This window comes from Ranitomeya variabilis, chromosome 1 (assembly GCF_051348905.1).
Source record: "Ranitomeya variabilis isolate aRanVar5 chromosome 1, aRanVar5.hap1, whole genome shotgun sequence".
NCBI classification, from domain to species: domain Eukaryota; kingdom Metazoa; phylum Chordata; class Amphibia; order Anura; family Dendrobatidae; genus Ranitomeya; species Ranitomeya variabilis.
In genome coordinates, this window is record NC_135232.1 from 41,881,055 (window position 1) to 41,908,621 (window position 27,567).

The 27,567-nt window shown below is 43.8% G+C and overlaps 1 protein-coding gene across 6 annotated transcripts in view; it reads right to left on the reverse strand.

Moving 5' to 3' along the window:
* Positions 1 to 464: 464 nt before the first annotated feature.
* Positions 465 to 27,567, reverse strand: part of WDR7 (WD repeat domain 7) — a 383,582-nt gene continuing 356,479 nt past the window's right edge. For 3 of the 6 annotated variants that reach the window (XM_077282600.1, XM_077282585.1, XM_077282579.1), the window contains 2 exons: positions 17,625 to 17,729; positions 465 to 1,437 (listed from right to left, as the gene is read on the reverse strand). In XM_077282600.1, the coding sequence (XP_077138715.1) occupies positions 1,234 to 1,437; positions 17,625 to 17,729 (309 nt within the window). In that variant the 3' untranslated portion in view covers positions 465 to 1,233. The remainder of the gene's footprint in view (positions 1,438 to 17,624; positions 17,730 to 27,567) is intronic. The other 3 variants (XM_077282592.1, XM_077282573.1, XM_077282564.1) reach the window with 1 other exon arrangement.

Genomic DNA, 27,567 nt, shown 5'->3' on the forward strand with positions numbered 1-27,567 from the left:
ATCAGGATGAACAGGATGAGGTGGATGGCAATCTTTAGTGCTGAGCTAAGATATGCAGCTGCTTCAGGGTCTGCTCAGTTTTACATTTACTTTGGGTTTTGCAGTCTACACCAGGTTCTGTATATAACTTTCATCTTTGTTCCTGGGGATGAGTCTTTATGTAACGACTGGCAGAATTCTAAACGTAGTCTGGCAGAATTCTGGACGCAGCCCTGGCAGAATTCTGGACGCAGCCCTGGCAGAATTCTGGACGCAGCCCTGGCAGAATTCTGAACGCAGCCCTGGCAGAATTCTGGACGCAGCCCTGGCAGAATTCTGGACGCAGCCCTGGCAGAATTCTGGACGCAGCCCTGGCAGAATTCTGGACGCAGCCCTGGCAGAATTCTGGACGCAGCCCTGGCAGAATTCTGGACGTAGCCCTGGCAGAATTCTGAACGTAGCCCTGGCAGAATTCTGAACATAGCCCTGGCAGAATTCTGAACGTAGCCCTGGCAGAATTCAGGACGTAGCCCTGGCAGAATTCTGAACATAGCCTTGGCAGAATTCTGGACGCAGCCCTGGCAGAATTCTGAACGTAGCCCTGGCAGAATTCTGAACGCAGCCCTGGCAGAATTCTGAACATAGCCCTGGCAGAATTCTGAACGCAGCTCTGGCAGAATTTTGAACGCAGCTCTGGCAGAATTCTGAACGCGTCTCTGGTAGAATTCTAAATGCAGCCCTGGCAGAATTCTGAACTTAGCTCTGGCAGAATTCTGAATGCAGCTCTGGCAGAATTCCAAACGCGACTCTGGCAGAATTCTGAACGCAACTCTGGCAGAATTCTGAACACAGCTCTAGCAGAATTCCGATCGCAGCTCTGGCAGAATTCTGAACACAGCTCTGGCAGAATTCTGAATGCAGCTCTGGTTGTGTCAGGAGTGGAAGACATGATATCACTCAATGTAATAAAGTTACTCACCACTATATACAGACTATATCTAGAATATTCAGCTTCATAGTAGAACGTATACTGCGGAAACCTCCTCCACTATTGGGGTTTACAGAGAGGAATGGGGGCTCCCGCACATACTATGTACATGAAAAAACTCCCATTCTCGTTACTGGGGAATCATGCAGCACCAACACAGCAAAGTCTACCCCATGTATGATATGACAACACCAATTTCTGCAGTGATCATGCTATAGACATTTTGGAAAGTGGGGGGCAATGGGTGGGCACAAGCCGCACAATCATTAGACCATGAATCGATGCTCTTTGCCGTCATGAGCCATAAGGATGACATTGCGGTTGGACGTCCAGATGAGTCTTGCCAGTCTTAGGGCGTTGAGCGAACCGGGGGATGCTGGTTGAACGGGGGGCACCTGGTACGTTTTTATACAGCGCAGCTGAGGTGCGGAGTTCAGCATCCCGATGCTTCCCAGCAAGGACGTGTTCATCTACGAAAGAGAGAATCCAAAAACGTCAGAAAAATGGCACAGCAATATAAAGTACAAAAAGACATTAGTATTTTGGTTGCGCTGTGACGCTATTTTAGTTGAAAGTTTATGGATGCCCATGTTACGAGGGGCGTTCATTAAAGATTTCCCCTGACTCACTTCTATTTATCACAGGACGCTGACACTATAGGTTACGTGCCAATTTGCAACTCAGGACTGATATCGGTCCTGAGGTTACCGGTGCTGAAAGGGTGTGAGGTTTGGACCCAGAGAATACAGAGAAGTCATCAAGTTCCATTACGTGAAAGGCCGCAAACCAAAGGGGACATTCGATAAGATGAAAGGTTTATGGTGATGATTCCCCATCATATGATGTAGTCAGGAACCCTGGCATCGTCAATACAAATGTGGTAGGACTTTGGTGCAAACAGCTCTAATTCCAGGGCGACCTCACTCTGCTATTGATGAACACACCATCCAGCAAGTGGAGGGCAGCATTTTGGAAAATCGCCGTGTAACCATTTGCCACCTAGCCCAAATTGTCAACATTAGTGTAGGGTCCGTGGAAGAAATCATCCAAGACCATCTTCACATGCATAAGGTGTCCGTTCGCTGGGATCCCAGGCTGCTCACACCTTTCCAGAAGCAGGAACGAGGCGAACGCTCTAAGGCTCTATTGACGATGTGCCATGGAAACCAGGAGACTGATCACACAGGATGAAAGCTGGGTCCATCACTATGATCCTGAGACTAAAGTCCAGTCGATGCAATGGAAGCATCATGACTCACCGCCTCCAAAAAAGGCACGTGCCCAAACCTCGGCAGGCAAGGTCATGCTCACAGTATTTTGGGTGCGAAATGGAGTAGTATTTCCTAGCAAAGGGTACCATGACTCCAGTACAAAAGCCTAACCATGACATACAAAGCCATCCACAACCTGTCTCTTACATACATCTGTGACCTCGTCTCCCGGTACTTTCCTGCACGCAACCTCCGATCCTCACAAGATCTCCTTCTCTACTCCCCTCTTATCTCCTCTTCCCACAATCGCATACAAGATTTCTCTCGCGTATCACCCCTACTCTGGAACCCTCTACCACAACATATCAGACTCTCACTTACCATCGAAACCTTCAAAAAGAACCTGAAGACCCACCTCTTCCGACAAGCCTACAACCTGCAGTAATCACAGATCGACCAAACCGCTGCATGACCAGCTCTATCCTCGCCTACTGTATCCTCACCCATCCCTTGTAGATTGTGAGCCTTCACGGGCAGGGTCCTCGCTCCTCCTGTACCAGTTGTGACTTGTATTGTTCAAGATTATTGTACTTGTTTTTATTATGTATACCCCTCCTCACATGTAAAGCGCCATGGAATAAATGGTGCTATAACAATAAATAATAATAATAATGATCACTGGGGCATACTATGTTTCACTGCTGCGGAAATTGCAGAAGGCCATCAAAACCAAGACATGTGGCATGCTCACCAAAGATGTCCGCCTTCTGCAAGACAATGCCCCAGTTCACAACTCAGATGTTGCCCAAATGGAAGCATGCTCCTGTGGCTTTGAAATTCTACTGCATCCCCCGTATTCACCCGACCTCCCACCATCGGACTTCTACCTCTTTCCAACAATTGAGTTATTTTTGAACAGCAGGCATTTTCTAGAAGATGAGACTCTGATTTCCGAAGTCACAACTTGGCTTTTGGAGCAACCTGTCGACTTCTACAAGAGAGGTGTGCACAGCTGCTTAAAGAGATGGGAGACGTGTGTGTCCCTAGGTGGCTCTTATGGAGAGAAGGACTAATAACTGTGCCAAGTTTCATAGCTCTCAGTCCACAGGAAGTGGGTCAGGGGAAATCTTTAAAGGGAACCTGTCACCCCCAAAATTGAAGATGACCTAAGGCCATCGGCATCAGGGGCTTATCTACAGCATTCTGGAATGCTGTAGATAAGTCCCCGATGTATCCTGCAAGATGAGAAAAAGAGGTTATATTATACTCACCTGGGCGGGGGGTCCGATCCAATGGGCGTCGCGGTCCAGTCCGGGGCCTCCCATCTTCATAGGATGTTGTCGTCTTCTTGTCTTCACACTGCGGCTCCGGCGCAGGGGTACTTTATCTCCCTGTTGAGGGCAGAGCAAAGTACTGCAGTGCGCAGGTGCTGGGCCTCTCTCATCTTTCCCGGCGCCTGCGCACTGCAGTACTTTGCTCTACCCTCAACAGGGAGATAAAGTACCCCTGCGCCGGAGCTGCGGCGTGAAGACAAGAAGAGGATGTCATCGTAAGAAGATGGGAGGCCCCGGACCGCGACGCCCATCGGACCCGGACCAGCAGCAGGACCGCCCCTGAGTGAGTATAATCTAACCTTTTTTTCTCATCTTTCAGGATACATCGGGGGCTTATCTGCAGCATTACAGAATGCTGTACATAAGCCCCTGATGCCGGTGGGCTTACCTCATCTTCAATTTTGGGGGTGACAGGTTCCCTTTAATGAACACCCCTCGTACAGTTATTATTATTATTATTATTTATTGTTATAGCGCCATTTATTCCATGGCGCTTTACATGTGAGGAGGGGTATACATAATAAAAACAAGTACAATAATCTTAAACAATACAAGTCCTAACTGGTACAGGAGGAGAGAGGACCCTGCCCGCGAAGGCTCACAATCTACAAGGGATGGGTGATAATACAGTAGGTGAGGATAGAGCTGGTCATGCAGCGGTTTGGTCGATCGGTGGTTACTGCAGGCTGTAGGCTTGTCGGAAGAGGTGGGTCTTCAGGTTCTTTTTGAAGGTTTCGATGGTAGGCGAGAGTCTGATGTGTTGTGGTAGAGGGTTCCAGAGTAGGGGTGATACGCGAGAGAAATCTTGTATGCGGTTGTGGGAAGAGGAGATAAGAGGGGAGTAGAGAAGGAGATCTTGTGAGGATCGGAGGTTGCGTGTAGGTAAGTACCTGGAGACGAGGTCACAGATGTATGACCTCAGATGCATGACAGTTGAAAACTTTATAAAATATGAAAAACAACAAAAAACAATAAGCGTCTCTAAAGGTCTTTTATGTAACACATGTAGTAAATGAATGTATATTAAAGCCAACTCCAACCCTCCAAATCGCTGCCGTATCCATACATTCACCCGGGAGGATACTTACTGTACATCAAAGTAATATACGAATCTAGTATCACATTTACAAATCTCAAAAAACGTTTTTTCTACTTTTTCTCCCACTTTAGCCCTAACAAAACAAAAATAATAAAATAGAAAATAAAATAGAAAAATTGTATTAAAAAAAACCAGCTCTATGCATCATACAGCAAGCACTAAAAATGAATCTGGCAACACAAGAAATATCAAAATATTTAAATTGGGACCGTTCAATCACCACATACGCAACGTCACTAAACGGTGGTTATTATGGGGTTAACTTTATTTTAATTGAGCCTCATCTATTAAAAGGGTGGTCTCATGTTCTATGTTCATGAGAGGCTTCAAGAGCTGTTCTCATTGCCTAGATTAGCGGCCACCTCTGATAGACTTCTGCGGTGGCCTGTAACCTAGGCAATGAGAAGTAAACTATAGAATATAACTTTGTAACAAGGGGTAAAATAGCTTTTTTATACAAGCACTCGGCCATTAACTAAAATGGAGGGTGACTACAAAGAAGGTCTCTCAGGAAAATTAATGGCCACCTTGTAATACTTCTTTTCTCCTGCGGAGGCACTGCAGAGGAATTGAACACAACTGATTGATGGTGTTCCGCGCAGCAGAGGGACGCCATGAGATCAGCTTATTGTATGGGGACCGACTGTGGAGCGCTAATAGATGTAGCAGAGCTGGATTTGTTATTCACGTCCTTGGGGACGCATTATTTCCATTTATTGCCCAGTTAACATCTATATACACGCTCATACAACATCCTTACAAATATACTTGTAGGTTCCATGACACCATGTTTAACCCCCGCAGTGTCCTCCCGGTACAGCGTGTAGCTAATGTGACTAATGGTTGACCGTGCGGACGCTGAAGAGATGTTATGCTCCAAATTCTGTCGGGGGAAGAATATAAGTCATTTACTATTTTTTTCCGTTCCTGCTCCGTGGCATGATGGTGTCAGTGGGTGTAAATCACAGCATCTCTAGCAGGGAGCGCACAAGCAACGCTGACATTTTCACAATTTAAATCATCTTGAGTAATAGCCCTTTTAAGATGACTAATGTTACTGATTTTCCTACATTAGTAACAGCTCAGAAACGGAGCGGGGGAAAGAGGCGGCGCGACAGGGCAGACTGAGCGGACGGCGAGGCAATCTCTGGGCTACTGAAGATGGGCCGCAGGCAAGGAGCATTACACTTCATTGTGTTTACAGGACTCCATCTATTAGATGTACAGTGGCTTACAAAATTATTCATCACTCTTGGCTTTTTACCTATTTTTTACATTGCAACCTGTGCTTAAATACTTTTGGAATCTGATCTGTGTGAGATGCATCAGCTCTAAATAGTCTAAGCTGGTGAAGTGAAATGAGAAAAATATATAGTATCAAATAACTATAAATTGCCATATACATATATATTCACCCCTTTTGCTGCACAGGAAGTCCACCTGTGTGCAATCTAAGTGTCCCACTGTCTGCCATTATATTACACACACAGAGGCTGCAACACCATTAAGAAATAGGCTCCACTAACCAAACACCATGAAGGCCAATGAGATCTCCAAACAAGACCATGCAGATCAAGGAGATCTCCAAACAACACCATGAAGACCCAGGAGATCTCTAAACAACACCATGAAGGCAATGAGATCTCCAAACACCACCATGAAAGCAAGGAGATCTCCAAACAACACCATGAAGACCCAGGAGATCTCCAAACACCACCATGAAGGCAAGGAGATCTCCAAACAACACCATGAAGACCAATGAGATCTCCAAACACCATAATGAAGACCAAGGAGATCTCCAAACAACACCATGAAGACCAAGGAGATCTCCAAACAACCACATGAAGACCCAGGAAATCTCCAAACAATGCCATGAAGACCAAGGAGATATCCAAACAACACCATGAAGACCCAGGAGATCTCCAAAAACACCATGAAGACCAAGGAGATCTCCAAACAATAGAATGAAGACCAAGGAGATCTCCAAACACCACCATGAAGTCAGTGACAAAGTTGTTGATAAGTACAAGTCAGGGTTGAGTTATAAAAAAAAATAAATCCCAATCGCTGATGATCCTCAGAGCACCATCAAATCCATTATCATCAAATGGAAAGAACATGGTACCACAACAAATCTGCCAAGAGAGGGCCACCCACCAAAACTCTCAGCCCGGGCAAGGAAGGCATTAATCAGAGAGGCAGCACAGAGACCAAAGGTAACCCTGAAGGAGCTGCGGAGTTCCCAGAGACTGGAGTATCTGTCCATACATCCACAATAAGCCATAGTCCACAAAAAATTGCAAGGCTCATTTTCAGTTTTCCAAAAGACACGTCAGAGACTACTCAAATGTATTGAGGAAGGTGCTGTGGTCAGATGAGACCAAAATGTAACTTTTTGTCCACCAAGGTAAAAGCTATGTCTGGCTCCAAACCAACACAGATCATCAAACCAAGAACACCATCACCACAGTGAAACATGGTGGTGGCAGCATCATGATGTGGGGATGTTTCTCGGCAGCAGGGACAACAAAAATGGTCCGAGTCGAGAGGAAGATGGATGGTGCAAAATACAGGGATATTTTTGAGCAAACCTGTTTCAGTCTGTCAGTGATTTGAGACTCAGACTGAGGTTCACTTTCCAACAAGACAATGAACCAAAGCATACTGGTAAAGAAACACTTGAGTGGGTTCAGAGGAAACGTGTAAATGTTTTGGAGTGGCCTAGTCAAAGCCTAGACCTTAATCCTATTGAGAATCTGTAGTCAGACTTGAAGATTGCTGTTCACCAGAGGAAACTACCTAACTTGAGGAAGCTGGAGCAGAAAGCTCTACAAAGTACTGACTTTTGGAGGATGAATATCTATGCACACGGAAGTTTTAGTTATTTTGTCCTATTTGTTATTTGTGTCACAATAAAATAGAAAACCAAATAATCACAGTTGTAGACATGTTCTTTACAAGAACTGATGGAAATCCTAAAAAAAACACTGACATTCTTGGTTGTAAGGTAGTAAAACAAAAAATTGAAAAGGGGTGAATACTTTCGCAAGCCACTGGACATGGGCAAAAATTTCTGCAAAACCACCTCCATTTCTTACCCTATAAGGTTTGTTAAAGGGGTTCTCCTCTTTGAAAAATCTCTACTATGAATTCCTTGAATGCAAACAGATCACAAAGTATCCATCTGCTGAGTCCGCCAGTGTTTAGTTTCTCTGCAGTGCCTCCATAGGGCAAACGGAGTATTACACAGTGCCCATTCATATTAATGGGTTCTCTGAGTAATTCAGTAAAAGACAGTTCCTCCAGACCAAGAGATATCCTTTGTTAAAGCCGTCCTCTCAGAGCAACAGATGAAGATCCTGAACAGCAGACTCCCTCTATAAACTCAATTTCATAAAAGAAAATGGGTTCCTAAACTAAACAACCCATTTACAGAGGACTTGTCACCAGGTTACAAGTGGCCAGTTTGAGCTCTTATTTTATTCCCACTGATCTCCTGAGTATTCCTTTATTTTGCTTTTTTAAATCTGCCATGTGGTTCCAGAGATCTTGGAAATTCTTTACTAAATAGGTGTGACCCAAAAGGTAATTATGCAGAGCAGCCAAGACACGCCCCAGAGGATCCTGCGAGCCACGCCTCCTTGAAAAAAACCCTGTAAAAATAGTACTAAATAAAAAGGGCTATATCTCTGGACCAGTTTGGTGGATTTAAAAAAGAGAAGGGAAGGAATACTCAGGGGAATAAAGTGGGAATAAAGCAAGAGCAAAAACTGGTCACTTTTGACAAGGTAACAAATCCTCTTTTAAGCAGGACACACTGTTAATAACCACATCTGGCATCTAGCTGTTATTTGCAGGGGAAGCTTTGACTGCACATGCCACAAATAACTATCCATGTTATGGATGAATTTTCTTTTCTTTTTTTTTTTATTCTGAGGCCCTAAACTCAGTATTGATTAATTTTACAATTTTGGGCTTGGATAAGAAGGGACAGAGATGAATCAAAGTTGCATAAATATGTATGAAGTGTGCCCCCCCAAGTGGCGGCTGAAGGCTGTCAGAATTTTAACAATTTGGAACTTTTAGAAGGCAGAGTTTGGGACTCTACATAGGAAAAGCTGAGAATATGTTCGTCAGAATAGGGTTCAGGAGCTAAAACAGAAATCTAGCACTGAGGAAGAGAAGCACTGGCTCAGGACATTGGGTCCAGGATTGCTTTTTTCCAATACTCAATATTGGGCTTTATGTGTAAACGTATAAATACGATGATCTTGTGCCCACTCACTTTACATCCCAGAAACTGAACCAGCAGTGAATTCCGGGAGATTTCAGCTCGGAGAACTGCGGGATTGTGAATAAAGTCTATTTAATATATGATTTGCCTAAAAATGGGTGCGAGTTAAAGGGATATCACTTTCTTGTGGGTGAGATCCGAACTTTGAAACCATCCGCTAATTGTGACAATGAAAAGAGCGCAGTTTCATCAAGGTTTTTCCCAAAGTGACGTTTCCAGCCACCAGCTGTGGGTTGGCTCTAGTCCCCCCAAAAAAATGGAACCATCAGTACTTCTGGGCACAGCGAGTGACCAGGGTAATGCAGGGCGAGGAAAAACTGTACTGTGGGCTCCATCATCTCGAGTTTGGCAGTCATAAAGTGATGGCGTATGCATGCGACATGCCATCTTTTTATATGGGAACACCCCTTTAATTTATCTAATGGATTCCCTGTTACCAAGACCCTTTCCTTTGAGGAGTCAGCAGTATGCCGTCTGGAGATCCCACTTTCAGTTGCTGTAGATGGGGCTTTGTTTCCCTTTGAGGAACACATAATGTGCGAGCTGCACCCCCGCTGCTCATGGAGGTGATCAGGTAATGCTCTGAGCCGGTGACAGATATAGGATTAGCACTGCGGAGATCGCCAGCTGAGCCCGGACTCATCACAGCTCTGACCAGGATTAAAGTTTAACACCGTAAAGTGAAGCTGGGACTGACTGAGAGGAAAAGACCCAACAGAGTCTTATAGGATGGACACCCCCGTCTACGACCATATACAGTGCCTTATAAAATAATTCATTTATTGGTACTTTATTGGGATTTTATGTGATACTAACACAAACTAGCATGTAGTTGTGAAATGTAAAGGAAATGATACCTTTCCAATTATTTTAGTAATATAAATCTTATAATTGTGAGGTGCCTTTGTATTCAGACCCCTGTACTCTGACACCCCTAAATAAAATCCTGGGCGACCAACTGCTTCCAAAAGTTCCATAGGTAATAAATTGAGTCCACCTGTGTGTAATTTATTCTCAGTATGACCACAGCTGTTCTGTGCGAGAACATTAGGGAACAAACAGCTTCATGAAAACAAAGGAACACACCAGACAGGTCAAGGATAAAGTTGTGGAGAAGAGTAAAGCAGGGTTAGGTTAACAAAAAAAAAAGCCCAAGCTTTGAACATCTCATGGAGCACTGTTAAAGCCATCATCCAAAATTTTAAGTATGGCACAACTGGAAGCTTACCAAGACATGTCCGTCCACCTAACCTGACATACCAAACAAGGAGAGCACTAATTAGAAAAGCAGACATGAGGCCCATGATCACTCTGGAGGAGCTGCAGAGGTCCACAGCTCACAGGGAGAATTTGTCCACAGGACATCTATTAGTCGTATATTCCACAAATCTGGCCTTTATGGAAGAGTGGCAAGAAGAAAGCTATTTTTGAAAGCAAGCCATAAGAAGTCCTGTTTGCAGGTTACAAAAAGTCATATAGGGGACACAGCGAGCTTATGGAAGAAGGTGCTCTTGGTCAGATGAGACCAAAGTAGAACTTTTTGGACTAAATGCAAACGGTTATATGTGGACGAAAACTCAACACTGCACATCCCCTGAAAACAACATCCCCATCGTTACAAATGGAGGTAGCACCATCATGCTGTGGGGAGGCTTTTCTTCAGCAGGGGCAGGGAAGCTGGTCAGAGTTAATGGGATGATGGATGGAGCTAAATACAGTTCAATCCTGGAGGAAAACCTGTTATAGGCTGCAAAAGACCGTGAGACTGGAGAGTAGGTTCACCTCCCAGCAGGACAACAACCTTAAACATCTTGCTACAGCTACAATGGATGGTTCCCCTATTCATGTGCGTGAAAGCCACAATCACAGTCCAGACCTAAATCCCATTGACAATCTGTAGCAAAGCTTGAAAATTGCTGTTCACAGATATCTCCATCCAATCTCACTAATGTCCCCTTCACTCATCCTGGTGACTCTTGTACTGGAAAAACCGGTACTGGTGAGACCTGTGGACTGTGTTCGTATGTGACATCTGTGTGTACGTATGGAACATCCGGGTGTCCGTATGCCGTCAGTGTGACAAGTATAAATGAAATGCAGCATATAAATTAAAGCGGTTTATGTATTAAATATGTTCAAAGAGATAGTGATGAGGAACATGATAGATAGATAGATAGATAGATAGATAGATAGATAGATAGATAGATAGATAGATAGAAAGAAATATGTCAGTGTGTTTCTAATCAGCAATTTGCTTGCATATTTTTCTGTAATTGTATTTGTTGTTTAAATGAATAAATAAAAAATGGAGTGGGGCCTCCCTTAATTTTCATAACCAGCTGGGAAAAAAGCCAACTGCTGAAGTTAATATTCTGGGAAGGGGCCAATAGCCATAAAGGTTCCCAAAATATTAATATCATCTCGCAGCTGTTTGCTTAGCCATTACTGGTTATTATACGGGGAACCCCCCAAACTAACCAGCAAAGGGTAAACAGACAGCTGTGGGCTGATATTAATCCATTAATGCCCATGTCCCATGATGATCCGGATAGTTTGGTGAATGATCATATCCGTGATACGACCGCTCAAGACAGCTCTAACTTTAATGACGTCACAGCAAGTGACACGCAGCCACATTCTCACACTCAGCTCAGTGGGTTTCGGCTGGCTTGGTGAGTAGTGGCATCACTGGTGAGACCCCCTCAACAAACTATCCGGATCGTCATTGGACACAGACATTAATGGATTATCGGCGGAAGGGTGGGTATAACTTTGCTTTTTTAATTTTTGGTGAATGAATGCGTAAAAAAGGGTTGATGAGTTTTTATTTCAATGAAGGGACTTTACTCTGTCCATGTCTTTATTAAATTTGACTATGGGGTTATTACTGGGGGCATCTTATAGAAGCCTCTTCATTCCTAACCCCTGGGCTTGATGTCAGAGGACATAAAACAGCTGACATGAACCCCACCACTATTGCTTCACTTGCCACTGAACCAGGGCAAGTGGGAAGAGCAATGGCTATGTGCCAGATTTGGTGCTTCTAATCGATGTGTCATTTCTGGGGCGGCTGAGGGCTGATGTTCTTATTCTGGGAGGGAACCAATATCCATGGCCCCTTCCTTGGCTGTTAATATCATTTCGCAGCTGTCTGTTTAGCCTTTGCTGGTTTGTCATTTTTTTGGGTATCCTCTCTATTATTACCAGATCTCGCAGATCGCAGGGAGACCAGTCGACAATGGTGAGACTTGTAGCTAGGGTTGTTCCCAGGCAACAGGTGCTGAATACAAGTCTCATTAAGCGTCGCCTGGTCTCACTGATCAAAGGGAGACTAGGCGACAGCACCCTGCGCCTGGTAACAGTGATATCTGTACTGCTTTTTCCAAACGCCTGAGCTTTTTATTCCAGTACGTGTCACTCTCATGACACCCAGGTGTCATCAGTGTGCACGTGTGCGGCACGCATTACATCCGTGGTGAGTGAAAAAAAAGGACGTGTCTGCAGGTTTCTCACATGGACGCAAACTTGTGTGAAAAACCTAACATGAACCCATCACCACTGAATACAATGGGTGTGTGTGTGTCCCTATTTGTGGTCCTTAAAAAGTGGACCATAAATGGACATAAACAACGGACGTGTGAAGGAGGAATGAGGGAGAGCAAGTGTACAAAGAAGAAGGGGCAAAATGTCACCTCTAGATATTGAAAGCTGATAAAGGACTGAATACAAATGCACCTTTAGGCTATGTGCACACGTTCAGGATTTTTCGTGTTTTTTCGGCCATTTTCCGTGGAAAAACGCTTTAAAAAACGCAAACATAAGCATCCCATCATTTTTAGTGCATTCTGCAATTTTTGTGCACATAATGTGTTTTGTCCGCGAAAAAAATGCATCGCAGTAAAAAAACGCAGCATGTTCATTAATTTTGCGGATTTTTCGCATTTTTGCAGCTATTTGATGCATTGGGAAGCTCCGGAAAAAAACCGCACAAAAAAACGCGCAAAAAAGGAATTCCTGCAGAAAAAGTCCGGTTTTGTTCAGGAAAATTCTGCAGAAAATCTTGACGTGTGCACATAGCCTTACAGATTTATATTTGTTAAATATTTAGAAAACCTAATGTATTTCATTTACACTTCACAAATATTTGCTACTTCGTGTTGATATCACATAAAATACAGATAACAAAACACTCAAGATTGTGGGTGAAAAAAAATGTGGAAAAGTTCACAGAGAGTGAACACTTTTTCAAGGCACTGTAGCCAAAGACACAGGAATTCTGCAGGATGGATACACGATCTAACTCAGGATTAGTACAGGATCAGTAATGTAATGTATGCACACAGTGACTGCACCAGCAGAATAGTGAGTGCAGCTCTGGGGTATAATACAGGATGTAACTCAGGATCAGTAATGTAATGTATGTACACAGTGACTGCACCAGCAGAATAGTGAGTGCAGCTCTGGAGTATAATACAGGATGTAACTCAGGATCAGTAATGTAATGTATGTACACAGTGACTGCACCAGCAGAATAGTGAGTGCAGCTCTGGAGTATAATACAGGATGTAACTCAGGATCAGTAATGTAATGTATGTACACAGTGACTGCACCAGCAGAATAGTGAGTGCAGCTCTGGAGTATAATACAGAATGTAACTCAGAATCAGTAATGTAATGTATGTACACAGTGACTGCACCAGCAGAATAGTGAGTGCAGCTCTGGAGTATAATACAGGATGTAACTCAGGATCAGTAATGTAATGTTTGTACACAGTGACTGCACCAGCAGAATAGTGAGTGCAGCTCTGGAGTATAATACAGGATGTAACTCAGGATCAGTAATGTAATGTATGTACACAGTGACTGCACCAGCAGAATAGTGAGTGCAGCTCTGGAGTATAATACAGGATGTAACTCAGGATCAGTAATGTAATGTATGTGCACAGTGACTGCACCAGCAGAATAGTGAGTGCAGCTCTGGGGTATAATACAGGATGTAACTCAGGATCGGTAATGTAATGTATGTACACAGTGACTGCACCAGCAGAATAGTGAGTGCAGCTCTGGGGTATAATACAGGGTGTAACTCAGGATCAGTAATGTAATGTATGTGCACAGTGACTGCACCAGCAGAATAGTGAGTGCAGCTCTGGAGTATAATACAGGATGTAACTCAGGATCAGTAATGTAATGTATGTGCACAGTGACTGCACCAGCAGAATAGTGAGTGCAGCTCTGGAGTATAATACAGGATGTAACTCAGAATCAGTAATGTAATGTATGTACACAGTGACTGCACCAGCAGAATAGTGAGTGCAGCTCTGGAGTATAATACAGGATGTAACTCAGGATCAGTAATGTAATGTATGTACACAGTGACTGCACCAGCAGAATAGTGAGTGCAGCTCTGGGGTATAATACAGGATGTAACTCAGGATCAGTAATGTAATGTATGTGCACAGTGACTGCACCAGCAGAATAGTGAGTGCAGCTCTGGAGTATAATACAGGATGTAACTCAGGATCAGTAATGTAATGTATGTGCACAGTGACTGCACCAGCAGAATAGTGAGTGCAGCTCTGGAGTATAATACAGGATGTAACTCAGGATCAGTAATGTAATGTATGTGCACAGTGACTGCACCAGCAGAATAGTGAGTGCAGCTCTGGAGTATAATACAGGATGTAACTCAGGATCAGTAATGTAATGTATGTGCACAGTGACTGCACCAGCAGAATAGTGAGTGCAGCTCTGGAGTATAATACAGGATGTAACTCAGAATCAGTAATGTAATGTATGTACACAGTGACTGCACCAGCAGAATAGTGAGTGCAGCTCTGGAGTATAATACAGGATGTAACTCAGGATCAGTAATGTAATGTATGTACACAGTGACTGCACCAGCAGAATAGTGAGTGCAGCTCTGGGGTATAATACAGGATGTAACTCAGGATCAGTAATGTAATGTATGTGCACAGTGACTGCACCAGCAGAATAGTGAGTGCAGCTCTGGAGTATAATACAGGATGTAACTCAGGATCAGTAATGTAATGTATGTGCACAGTGACTGCACCAGCAGAATAGTGAGTGCAGCTCTGGAGTATAATACAGGATGTAACTCAGGATCAGTAATGTAATGTATGTGCACAGTGACTGCACCAGCAGAATAGTGAGTGCAGCTCTGGAGTATAATACAGGATGTAACTCAGGATCAGTAATGTAATGTATGTGCACAGTGACTGCACCAGCAGAATAGTGAGTGCAGCTCTGGAGTATAATACAGGATGTAACTCAGGATCAGTAATGTAATGTATGTGCACAGTGACTGCACCCGCAGAATAGTGAGTGCAGCTCTGGAGTATAATACAGGAGGTAACTCAGGATCAGTAATGTATGTGCACAGTGACTGCACCAGCAGAATAGTGAGTGCAGCTCTGGGGTATAATACAGGATGTAACTCAGGATCAGTAATGTAATGTATGTACACAGTGACTGCACCCGCAGAATAGTGAGTGCAGCTCTGGGGTATAATACAGGAGGTAACTCAGGATCAGTAATGTAATGTATGTGCACAGTGACTGCACCAGCAGAATAGTGAGTGCAGCTCTGGAGTATAATACAGGATGTAACTCAGGATCAGTAATGTAATGTATGTGCACAGTGTCTGCACCAGCAGAATAGTGAGTGCAGCTCTGGAGTATAATACAGGATGTAACTCAGGATCAGTAATGTAATGTATGTGCACAGTGACTGCACCAGCAGAATAGTGAGTGCAGCTCTGGAGTATAATACAGGATGTAACTCAGGATCAGTAATGTAATGTATGTGCACAGTGACTGCAGCAGCAGAATAGTGAGTGCAGCTCTGGAGTATAATACAGGATGTAACTCAGGATCAGTAATGTAATGTATGTGCACAGTGACTGCACCAGCAGAATAGTGAGTGCAGCTCTGGAGTATAATACAGGATGTAACTCAGGATCAGTAATGTAATGTATGTGCACAGTGACTGCACCAGCAGAATAGTGAGTGCAGCTCTGGAGTATAATACAGGATGTAACTCAGGATCAGTAATGTAATGTATGTACACAGTGACTGCACCAGCAGAATAGTGAGTGCAGCTCTGGGGTATAATACAGGATACACATCATTATGAATTACTTTTGCTTTTACTAATACAAAGTTCTGGAAAGTTTCAAGTGATTCCAAAAATGAGATACAACAAAGTCGGATGATATTGACACCGCGAACCACGTGGACATCTCTGAGGAGCCATTCTCTGCCACCTCTTCTGGTGACATGGTGATTACGATCAATCAGATATGAGGACTGTCCGCCAGTGATTAGATAAAGGTAGTACACATTGCGGTAATCCTTAATTACTCGGCTGTAAAACCGGAGCGTGTTAAATCATTACACTCCAGTGAGGAAACCGGAGATGAGCGGAACCCCGGGATCAATACACACAATCCGCTGCTCACATTAATTAGCTAAATCTGTTTATTATGGTGTGAGGGGTGCAGGTAACCGCAGAGCGGAGGGGTAACATTAGGAGGACACACGGTATAATGAGGGTGACACGTGGCCACCAGACAGAACCATTAGGACGTGTTCACACCTCAGATTAGCCCCATGCTCTTTCAATAGAGATAATTCTCTGCTTTTCCGTGCAGAAATTTTCTGTTACCTGAAGAGAGAAAAGATTCACAGGACCCTGCTCTGGCACCATAGGGGGTCTTTTTAAAAATCTCGTTTTGTGTACACAGCTCCTGCGCAGACCCATGGTTAGCCTGACCCTGCAGTTATGTCTTCCCTCCTCTTACTAAATACAACAGAACCAGCAGCAGATGAAAAAGAGACAATGTCTGCAAGATCTGACTACACGAGGACTGTGTGTAGTCTGTAACCATGGCGGCACATAGGTCAGCAAAGAAACTGTATACACAAAACGGTAGAGGATTTTTAATGAGGACTATTTGCCATGAGCGAATAGGGTTATTCCCATCTCATAAAGTGATGGCGTTTCCCTACGATGAGCCATCACTTTCCCATTGTGTCTCCATTAAAGGGTGTGTATACTTCTGCAACCATGTTTCATGCACCTAAAATAAGAAATTAAATCACTCTGCAAAGGGGCTTGATTATAAAAATGTCACTTGGTGTACACAGCTCATCTGCAGCCCCATGAGTCTTCTAACCCTGTGTTTCTCCTCTGTCCATCCTCACTAGGCGCACACAGTAAACCATGAGTGACTCTAGGATCAGACTACACGGGGCTGTGTTTGTAGTCTGTAACCAAGGAGACACATAGATCTGCACAGGAGCTGTTGACACAAAACGGTATGCCTGTACATCCTTGGAAAGTTATAAAGTGACAGCATATTGCTAAGATTCAGAGGTAGAAGCCGCTAACATGACGGCAGTAGCGAGCTGCGACAGGATAGCACAGAGCGCCTCCGCAATATGCTCATTCACTGTGAATGGCGGTGGCTCCTACATCTGGACGCCAACACTTTTTCAGGGTGTTGACCACCGAGACCCCAACGACTGTGAACATAAGGCATGCTCCCTATCATTTTTAGAATTGTTGGGGTCAGGGGGGTCTGGGCAAGGCAGGAAATAAGGGGATGAGAACACTGCGTGGCAGTAGTCACATCCTCAGGGTATGCTGGGAATTGTAGTGCATTTCTATACAAGACCCCAATTGTGAAAGTTCATTACCTGCCAGAAGGAGATATGGCTGTCTTTGTTGGAGTAGGTAGCGAGATATCGCCCATCGGGGGCAAACGAAACCGCCGTGATTGGTCCTTTGTGGCCGTGAATATTCTGCAAAACAAGAAGAAGGAAAAAAAAAGAGAAACCAATGAAACTTCTAAGACGACTGATGTAGAAAGGTGCGGAGGAGGCGGCGCGTGTGTTTGTATGCGGAGGTAAACATTGCCGTGTCCCGGAGGCTCCTCGTCTCCTTCCTTGTTCTGCATGAAATATTAATATAATGAAGGGAGGCGGCGGAGGCGTGCTGCGCTGCTGCGATGCTGCGCTACAACTTTCTGCCTTTGATTTGTAGTGTAAATACGTCCAGCTGCGCTGCCCTCAGATCGCACCATTGTCCAAGGGTTCCTTAATCCGGGAGGCTCCTGATGTGTAACGATTGGCGCTGCCTCCGCGCCGCTGTCAGACACGGCTGCACCAAACGGCAGAACTTATCGGCAGGCTTTGATAAAACTTGGCGACACCACATTCCATCTGTGGCTCCCCGGGATAATCAGCTCATCAGACCCTCGCGGCCCCGGCACAAAGACCTCCCGCTAATGTCTCCTGATGGCAGCCGGCTTCCAGGACAGTGCGCCGAGATGTAGCAGAGCTCAATGTGTCCCTTAACTCTGTGGGGCCAACACTGCTTGAGCAGGGACATGGGAGGTTTTCCGGCAGTCCTATGTAAACCTCCAGGTAAAAGATTGTGACATCACAAATACTATACATATATACTGATGTGTATAGTGCTTATTACTGTGGCCATTGTCTCCCTCTTGTACTAGAAACCGGGAAAATTTACATTCTCAGCTCTGCTACATCGGTATAGCTGCCGTCTGCCCATATTAGTATCTATGATCTAGTGGACAAATGACATACTCAGCTCTGCTACATCTGTATAGTGCTCATTACTGTGGCCATTGTTTCCTTCTTGTACTAGAGACCAGGAACATTTACATTCTCAGCTCTGCTACATCGGTATAGCTACTGTCTGCCCATATCGGTATACCTACTGTCTGCCCCATATTAGTATCTATGATCTAGTGGACACATGACATACTCCACTCTGCTACATCTATATAACGCTTACTTATTGAGCTGCTGTCTCCTCCTATCATTGCACTGCGGACTATGTGTCTAAGCTGAGATGTAGCAGAGTCTAATCTGTCACTTCGCCCTTTGCAGGCTCTGTTACTAGCATAACAAGTGGGGACTTATAACAAAGTGGGTTTCTGTGCAGTCCTATGTAAACCTACAGACAACTGTCTCTGACATCACATGTACACACACAAACTCAACACAGCTACATCTGTGTAGTGCTTGAGTTACTACTTCCTCCTATTAGTGTAACTAGGGTTACAACCAACACAATCAGCACTGCTACATCTGTATTGTGTTTCTCCTATGAAAGTGCTATAGACCAGGGATAACGCAGAGATGTAGCAGTGTCCAGATCGTCACTGTGCCAAGTTACATACTCTGCCCTGCTGCATATAAATAGGGCTTTGTACTTAAGGTACTGTCTACAAATACGCAGGGATGTAGCAGAGCTCAATTTGTAATTTCACTTTATTCAAGTTTTATTGCTTGCACAGAATGTGGTGACTTCCTAAATTATAATGGTGGGGTGTTTCTCAGCAGTCCTATGTAAACCTCGTAGATAAAGCATTGCACTGTAATATTGAATGAACTGTATGAAATGACATACTCAGCTCTGTTCTATCTGCAGAGAGATTTTTTCATCTCCTGACAACAGATTTAATACAGGAGTCAGTAACAATGTGAAATCGTGACATAAACGTATGCGTCTGTGTTGGTTGTGCAGTGTGTGCGGACGTCCTCAATCAGTTATCAATAGGTTTACATAGGACTGCAGAGGAAGCTAAACAATTATAAGGCCGAATTCACACATTGAGGATTTGTTTACAAAAATTGTATGCAAAATGGCCGCTTATCATCATTTTATAGGAAACCTGATAACACATACAGCCGGAGCACGAGCAGCAGCAGAAGGCAGGAAGAGAGAGGAAGATAGAGAGATAGATAATAGATAGATAATAGATAATAGATAAATACATAGATAGATAATAGATAAATAGATAGATAGATAATAGGTAATATATAGATAATAGATAGATAATAAATGATAAATAGATAATAGATAGATAGATAATAGATAGATAATAGATAAATAAATAGATAATAGATGGATAATAGATGACAGATAGATGATAGATAGATAATATAGATAATAGATAGACAATAGATGGATAATAGACAAATAAATCCATAGATAATATAGATAATAGATATATACATAGACAATAGATGATAGATAATAGACGATAGATAGATAATAGATAGATATATAATGATAGATCGATAGATAGATATACAGTGGCATGTAAAAGTTTGGGCACCCCTGGTCAAAATTACTGTTATTGTGAGCAGGTAAGCAAGTTGTAGATTAAATGAACTGTAAGAGACCCAAAGTTAAAGATCACACGTTTCCTTTGTATTTTAGGCAAAAAAAAAAAAGTCCTTCAATTCGTGTTTGAGGGATTTTCATCCATTCTACCTTGGTCGATTCTTCCAGTTCTGTGAGATTCCTGGGTCGTCTTGCATCCTCTGCTATTTTGAGGTCTAGCCACAGATTCTCAATGATGTTCAGATCAGCGGACTGTGAGGGCCATTGTAAAGCCTTCAGCTTGCACCTTCTGAAGTCGCCAATTGTGGATTTTGACGTGTGTTTAGGATCATTATCCAGCTCGTTTTATGTTTGCATCTAGAATTTGCTGAAATTTCATGGAATCCATTCTTCTCACTTCCTGCGAAATGTTTCCCGTTTCATTGGCTGCAACACAACCCCAGAATCATGATTGATCCACCACCATGCTTAATGGTTGGAAAGATGTTCTTTTCCCGAAATTCTGTCCCCTTTTTTCTCCATACATATCTTTGATCATTGTGGCTAAAGAGTTCTATTTTAACCTCATCGGTCCACAGGACTTGTTTCCAAAATGCATCACGCTTGTTTAGATGTTCGTTAGCATACTTCTGATGCTGAATTTTATGGTGAGGACACAGGAGAGGTTTTCTTCTGATGACTCTTCCATGAAGGCCATATTTGTGCAGGTGTCTCTGAACAATGTACCACAACTCCAGAGTCTTCTAAATCTTTCAGAAGGTCGTTTGCAGTGAAGCAGCTCTCACTAAAATTTTGCTTTGTCTTCCAGACTTCATCTTGACCTCCACTGTTCCTGGTTACTGCCATTTCTTAATAAAATTTCGGACTGGGGAATGAGCAACTTGAAAACGCTTTGTCATCTTCTTATTCTCATAATGCTGGGAAATATGCATCAGCTGGTTTTTCCTAACGATGGTAGTTAACAAGCCATAACCCTAACAGGTTAATTAATATCTGAAACTTTGGTCAAATTTATCTGAGCACACAAATCTCCAAGGGTGCCCAAACTTTTGCATCAGCCGATTTTCTTTTTCCAATAGATTTTTTTTTGCCTATAATACAAAGGAAATGTGTCATCTTTAATTTAAGCCCTTTTAGATAATTTAATCTTCAACTTGTTTACAATATCGGTAATTTTGACTAGGGGTGCCCAAACTTTTACATGACACTGTAGATAGCTTGATATAAAATAGCTATTCTCACAGCTGTCCCTAATGAATGGAGTAAAAGACCCTCTGTAGAAAGGTGATAAATGCTGCTAATGGGATAACCCCTTTAAGGGAAATCTGTTAGATATGTAATCTGACAGCAGCATGATGTAGGGATAGAGACCCTGATTCCAGCGATATATCACTTGCTGTGTGCAGCAGTTGTAATACAATCACAGTTTTCGCTGCTGTAAATTTAGCAGTTCTCTGAATGCTGAGCTGTGTGTAACCCCGCCTCCACACCACTGATTGGCTGCTTTCTGTGTACAATGTGTATTGACAGTAAGCTGCTAATCAGTGTTGGGGGCGTGTCTGGACCAGGAGGCATGAGACCCCTAGTCCAGTAGTGATAATCTGCTGATAAAACACTAATTTTATAGAAACAGTAAATAGCAGACTAGTAAGTAACACATCACTGGAATCAGGTTCTCATCCCCTACATCATGCAGCACTCAGATTACATAACACTGCTCTTACAATCATACATTACACAGAGAGTCACGGGCTTTTCCGTGCGCAGAGCCGCTCCGTCCTCACCTAACATGAGGTCTCATTGTATGTAATGTCAGATTCTCGGATTTCCCCCCTCTATCTGCGGGTTAAGCGTCTGGTGTAATTCCCCCCTCTGTAGATTTCCACTGTGGGGGGGATCATGTGATTTCTCAGCCCGCGCTTCCAATAAGAGCTCAAAGTGACCTTGACGAGCGGCGTGTAGAAATACACTTGTGGGTGACGGGCCGCCTGTCAGTCACTATCTGCCTCTCATTTGTTACGAGGCCGCCCCGCTGTGATTCCCTCATTACAATTTGCTTTAACTTCCTGGGCAAATGACAAGCGCAGGATGAAGCCGCTTCTTACGGACTGGAGGTAATCTACACACAAACAAGTGACAGCTGCAGCCAGTCGTGGCCCCGACATCATTAACCCCTCACACGCCTCCTCCGGGGCGACCTGCTACAGTGGCTAGACCTCTATATACCGTATATCCGTTACATTGTAACCGCAGACGTCCCATTACTCAGCGCGGTGCCATCTTCAGTCTCGTCTAAGCAAAAAGAAAAGTGAAAATCTGCCCCTCTGCTGGGACAATGGCCACTTATAGGAATGTAGACGTATGCTACTGTAATGGTGGCTGCAGGACCTCAGGTTGGTTTTTAGTGAGTTTTTGACACCGCCTATTGTAAAAAAAATGCTTCTGACCAGCGGCGTAACGGCCACGGTCTCAAAGGTTGTGACTGCAACAGGGTCCGTGTGGGTGGGGGCCCACCGACGCCAGCACAATCTTCAGCTGGATGAGCATCCTCGGACACACATTCAGCTGAAATTGACTGCAGCGCAGAGACCCGTCGGGTCCGTGCACGATAATATATGCTGTCAGCCAATCGGAGACTAGCAGCTGATGTCTGGGTGCACGTGACTGAGGGCTATTAGAATATGCGTGTGGGCGGAGAATATGCATGTGTGCTGTGAATATGCGGGTGTCTGTCTGCAGGTGCCTGTCGGGAGATGTGACTGCTCTACCCGGCCTCCGGTGATACACTGACAGGAGGTGATCCCTACCATAGTGTAACACAGCGCTGGAGAACATCAGCTGATTAACTCCGGTTCTCACTTGTGGCACCGAAAATTCTCTCACAGAGGTGCCGAAAGTGAGAGCACGAACTCCGGTGAACTCTCAGTGATACACTGACAGAAGGTAATCCCTCCCGCAGTGTATCACCGGAGGCCGGGTAGAGTAGTCACATCTCCTGATGTGGCTGTTCTACACGTGAGATTGTTGTGGGACACTCGGGAAAATGGACTACGTCAGACAGGGAGTATTTATGTTGGTTTATTATTTTATTTTTGTTGCAGGAAACGAGGGCGTCAGGGATTAGGCGATGCAGTAAAGTAAGATTCAATAAAGGAGTCTGTGTGATTATTTCAATTAAAGGACTTTATTCTGGCTGTGTCTTTATTTACCATATAACAATAAGATTAGTAATGGTTGGTGTCTTATTGACGCTTCTCCATTACTAATCCTCTGTGGGATTGATGTCACCGGACAATACAAAGGTGACATCAACCCCACAAATTTTAACCCCACTTGCCACCGCTACAGGGCAAGTGGGAAGAGCAAGGCTAATTGCCAGAATTGGCGCATCTATAAGATGCAACACTTATTGGGCGGCTGAGAGCTGATGTTTTTAGCCTTAGGGGGTGCCAATATACATGGCCCCTTCCCAGGCTATTAATATCAGCCTGCAGCTGTCTGCCTAGCCTTTGCTGGTTTGATTTAATAGGGGGACCTCATGTCAATTTTTTGGGGGTACCCCTGTAAACTAGCCAGTAAAAACTAAGCAAACATCTGTGAGCTGATATTAATAGCCTGGGAACCTATATGGCTATTGGCTCCTTCCCAGAATATTAACATTAATAGCCTGGGAACCTATATGGCTATTGGCTCCTTCCCAGAATATTAACATTAATAGCCTGGGAACCTATAAGGGCTATTGGCTCCTTCCCAGAATATTAACATCAGCCCTCTGCTGGTTATGAAAATTACGCGGGAGCCCACAACATTTTTTTTTTTTTTTTTTAAATAAACACATTGTGTTTCACACAAATTACGTGTGTGTGTGTGTGTGTGTGTGTGTGTGTGTGTGTGTGTCTTATTTAACTCTTTATGTACCATTTTATTAATGAGGCTATCTGGCAGATGCCTGTTCATTAATAAACCTCAGGCTTGGTATTACACATACATGTGTATATACACTCACTGGCCACTTTATTAGGTACACCTGTCCAACTTCTTGTTAACACTTAATTTCTAATCAGCCAATCACATGGCGGCAACTCAGTGCATTTAGGCATGTAGACATGGTCAAGACAATCTCCTGCAGTTCAAACCGAGCATCAGTATGGGGAAGAAAGGTGATTTGAGTGCCTTTGAACGTGGCATGGTTGTTGGTGCCAGAAGGGCTGGTCTGAGTATTTCAGAAACTGCTGATCTACTGGGATTTTCACGCACAACCATCTCTAGGGTTTACAGAGAATGGTCCGAAAAAGAAAAAAAATCCAGTGAGCGGCAGTTCTGTGGGCGGAAATGCCTTGTTGATGCCAGAGGTCAGAGGAGAATGGGCAGACTGGTTCGAGCTGATAGAAAGGCAACAGTGACTCAAATCGCCACCCGTTACAACCAAGGTAGGCCTAAGAGCATCTCTGATCGCACAGTGCGTCGAACTTTGAGGCAGATGGGCTACAGCAGCAGAAGACCTCACCGGGTACCACTCCTTTCAGCTAAGAACAGGAAACTGAGGCTACAATTTGCACAAGCTCATCGAAATTGGACAGTAGAAGATTGGAAAAACGTTGCTTGGTCTGATGAGTCTCGATTTCTGCTGCGACATTCGGATGGTAGGGTCAGAATTTGGCGTAAACAACATGAAAGCATGGATCCATCCTGCCTTGTATGGAGCATCTTTGGGATGTGCAGCCGACAAATCTGCGGCAACTGTGTGATGCCATCATGTCAATATGGACCAAAATCTCTGAGGAATGCTTCCAGCACCTTGTTGAATCTATGCCACGAAGAATTGAGGCAGTTCTGAAGGCAAAAGGGGTCCAACCCGTTACTAGCATGGTGTACCTAATAAAGTGGCCGGTGAGTGTATATATATATATATATATATATAAATATTTTTTTCATTTGTTTGTATGTATTTTAATAATTTTATTGTGGTAAAAAATAAAATTTATATATTTTTAACCAATATCAAAAGGCGTCAGATTTGGTGATAACAAGAACATTAAAGGCCAAATTAATAATGGTCACTATGGTTCACGGCAAATGCTGTTTTGCAACACTGCTACTCCCTTTGTTTCCAATAATACAGTGTGCTGGGAGTTATAGTTTGGTCACAGGTGATGAACCAATATGTAATGTATGTACACAGTGATCAGCAGAATAGTGAGTGCAGCTCTGGGGTATAATACAGGATGTAACTCAGGATCAGTAATGTAATGTATGTACACAGTGACTGCACCAGCAGAACAGTGAGTGCAGCTCTGCGGTATAATACAGGATGTAACTCAGGATCAGTAATGTAATGTATGTACACAGTGACTGCACCAGCAGAATAGTGAGTGCAGCTCTGGGGTATAATACAGGATGTAACACAGGATCAGTAATGTAATGTATGTAGACAGTGACTGTACCAGCAGAATAGTGAGTGCAGCTCTGGGGTATAATACAGGATGTAACTCAGGATCAGTAATGTAATGTATGTACACAGTGACTGCACCAGCAGAACAGTGAGTGCAGCTCTGCGGTATAATACAGGATGTAACTCAGGATCAGTAATGTAATGTATGTACACAGTGACTGCACCAGCAGAATAGTGAGTGCAGCTCTGGAGTATAATGCAGGATGTAACTCAGGATCAGTAATGTAATGTATGTACACAGTGACTGCACCAGCAGAATAGTGAGTGCAGCTCTGGAGTATAATACAGGATGTAACACAGGATCAGTAATGTAATGTATGTAGACAGTGACTGTACCAGCAGAATAGTGAGTGCAGCTCTGGGGTATAATACAGGATGTAACTCAGGATCAGTAATGTAATGTATGTACACAGTGACTGCACCAGCAGAATAGTGAGTGCAGCTCTGGGGTATAATACAGGATGTAACTCAGGATCAGTAATGTAATGTATGTACACAGTGACTGCACCAGCAGAATAGTGAGTGCAGCTCTGGGGTATAATACAGGATGTAACACAGGATCAGTAATGTAATGTATGTAGACAGTGACTGTACCAGCAGAATAGTGAGTGCAGCTCTGGGGTATAATACAGGATGTAACTCAGGATCAGTAATGTAATGTATGTACACAGTGACTGCACCAGCAGAATAGTGAGTGCAGCTCTGGGGTATAATACAGGATGTAACACAGGATCAGTAATGTAATGTATGTAGACAGTGACTGTACCAGCAGAATAGTGAGTGCAGCTCTGGGGTATAATACAGGATGTAACTCAGGATCAGTAATGTAATGTATGTACACAGTGACTGTACCAGCAGAACAGTGAGTGCAGCTCTGCGGTATAATACAGGATGTAACTCAGGATCAGTAATGTAATGTATGTACACAGTGACTGCACCAGCAGAATAGTGAGTGCAGCTCTGGAGTATAATGCAGGATGTAACTCAGGATCAGTAATGTAATGTATGTACACAGTGACTGCACCAGCAGAATAGTGAGTGCAGCTCTGGGGTATAATAAAGGAGGTAACGGAGTATCAGTAATGTAATGTATGTACACAGTGACTGCACCAGCAGAATAGTGAGTGCAGCTCTGGGGTATAACACAGGATGTAACTGAGGATCAGTAATGTAATGTATGTACACAGTGACTGCACCAGCAGAATAGTGAGTGCAGCTCTGGAGTATAATGCAGGATGTAACTCAGGATCAGTAATGTAATGTATGTACACAGTGACTGCACCAGCAGAATAGTGAGTGCAGCTCTGGAGTATAATAAAGGAGGTAACGGAGTATCAGTAATGTAATGTATGTACACAGTGACTGCACCAGCAGAATAGTGAGTGCAGCTCTGGGGTATAACACAGGATGTAACTGAGGATCAGTAATGTAATGTATGTACACAGTGACTGCACCAGCAGAATAGTGAGTGCAGCTCTGGAGTATAATGCAGGATGTAACTCAGCATCAGTAATGTAATGTATGTACACAGTGACTGCACCAGCAGAATAGTGAGTGCAGCTCTGGGGTATAATGCAGGATGTAACTCAGGATCAGTAATGTAATGTATGTGCGCAGTGACTTAAAGTGACAATTTCAGCTCTGCTACATGGTAAAATGCTGGGACCTCTGCTCTACAATCTAATACTGTGATCTGTACACTGACCCTAGAACCACAGGTGATACATCTTGTTGAATTGTTACGATATCGGCCCGGCTACATCTGTACACTGTGGACACTAGTAAAGCCTCGGTGGCGCTGACAGCACATCTTGCCTCGCAGCAGTAATTTGCTATGGCTGCAAGTCACAGTGACAAAGCTGCCCCAGGAGCCCTCACCTAGGGGCTAAATATCCCTGTTAGCAGGGTCCCCGCCCTGGGGCTAACGGCCCTGGCTGGCCAGACAAAGGAAATAATGAAATTGGGATTATTTATTAATGATTCCGCACTGCAACCCCGGACCCAACATCAGATTAATCACGCTAACAATC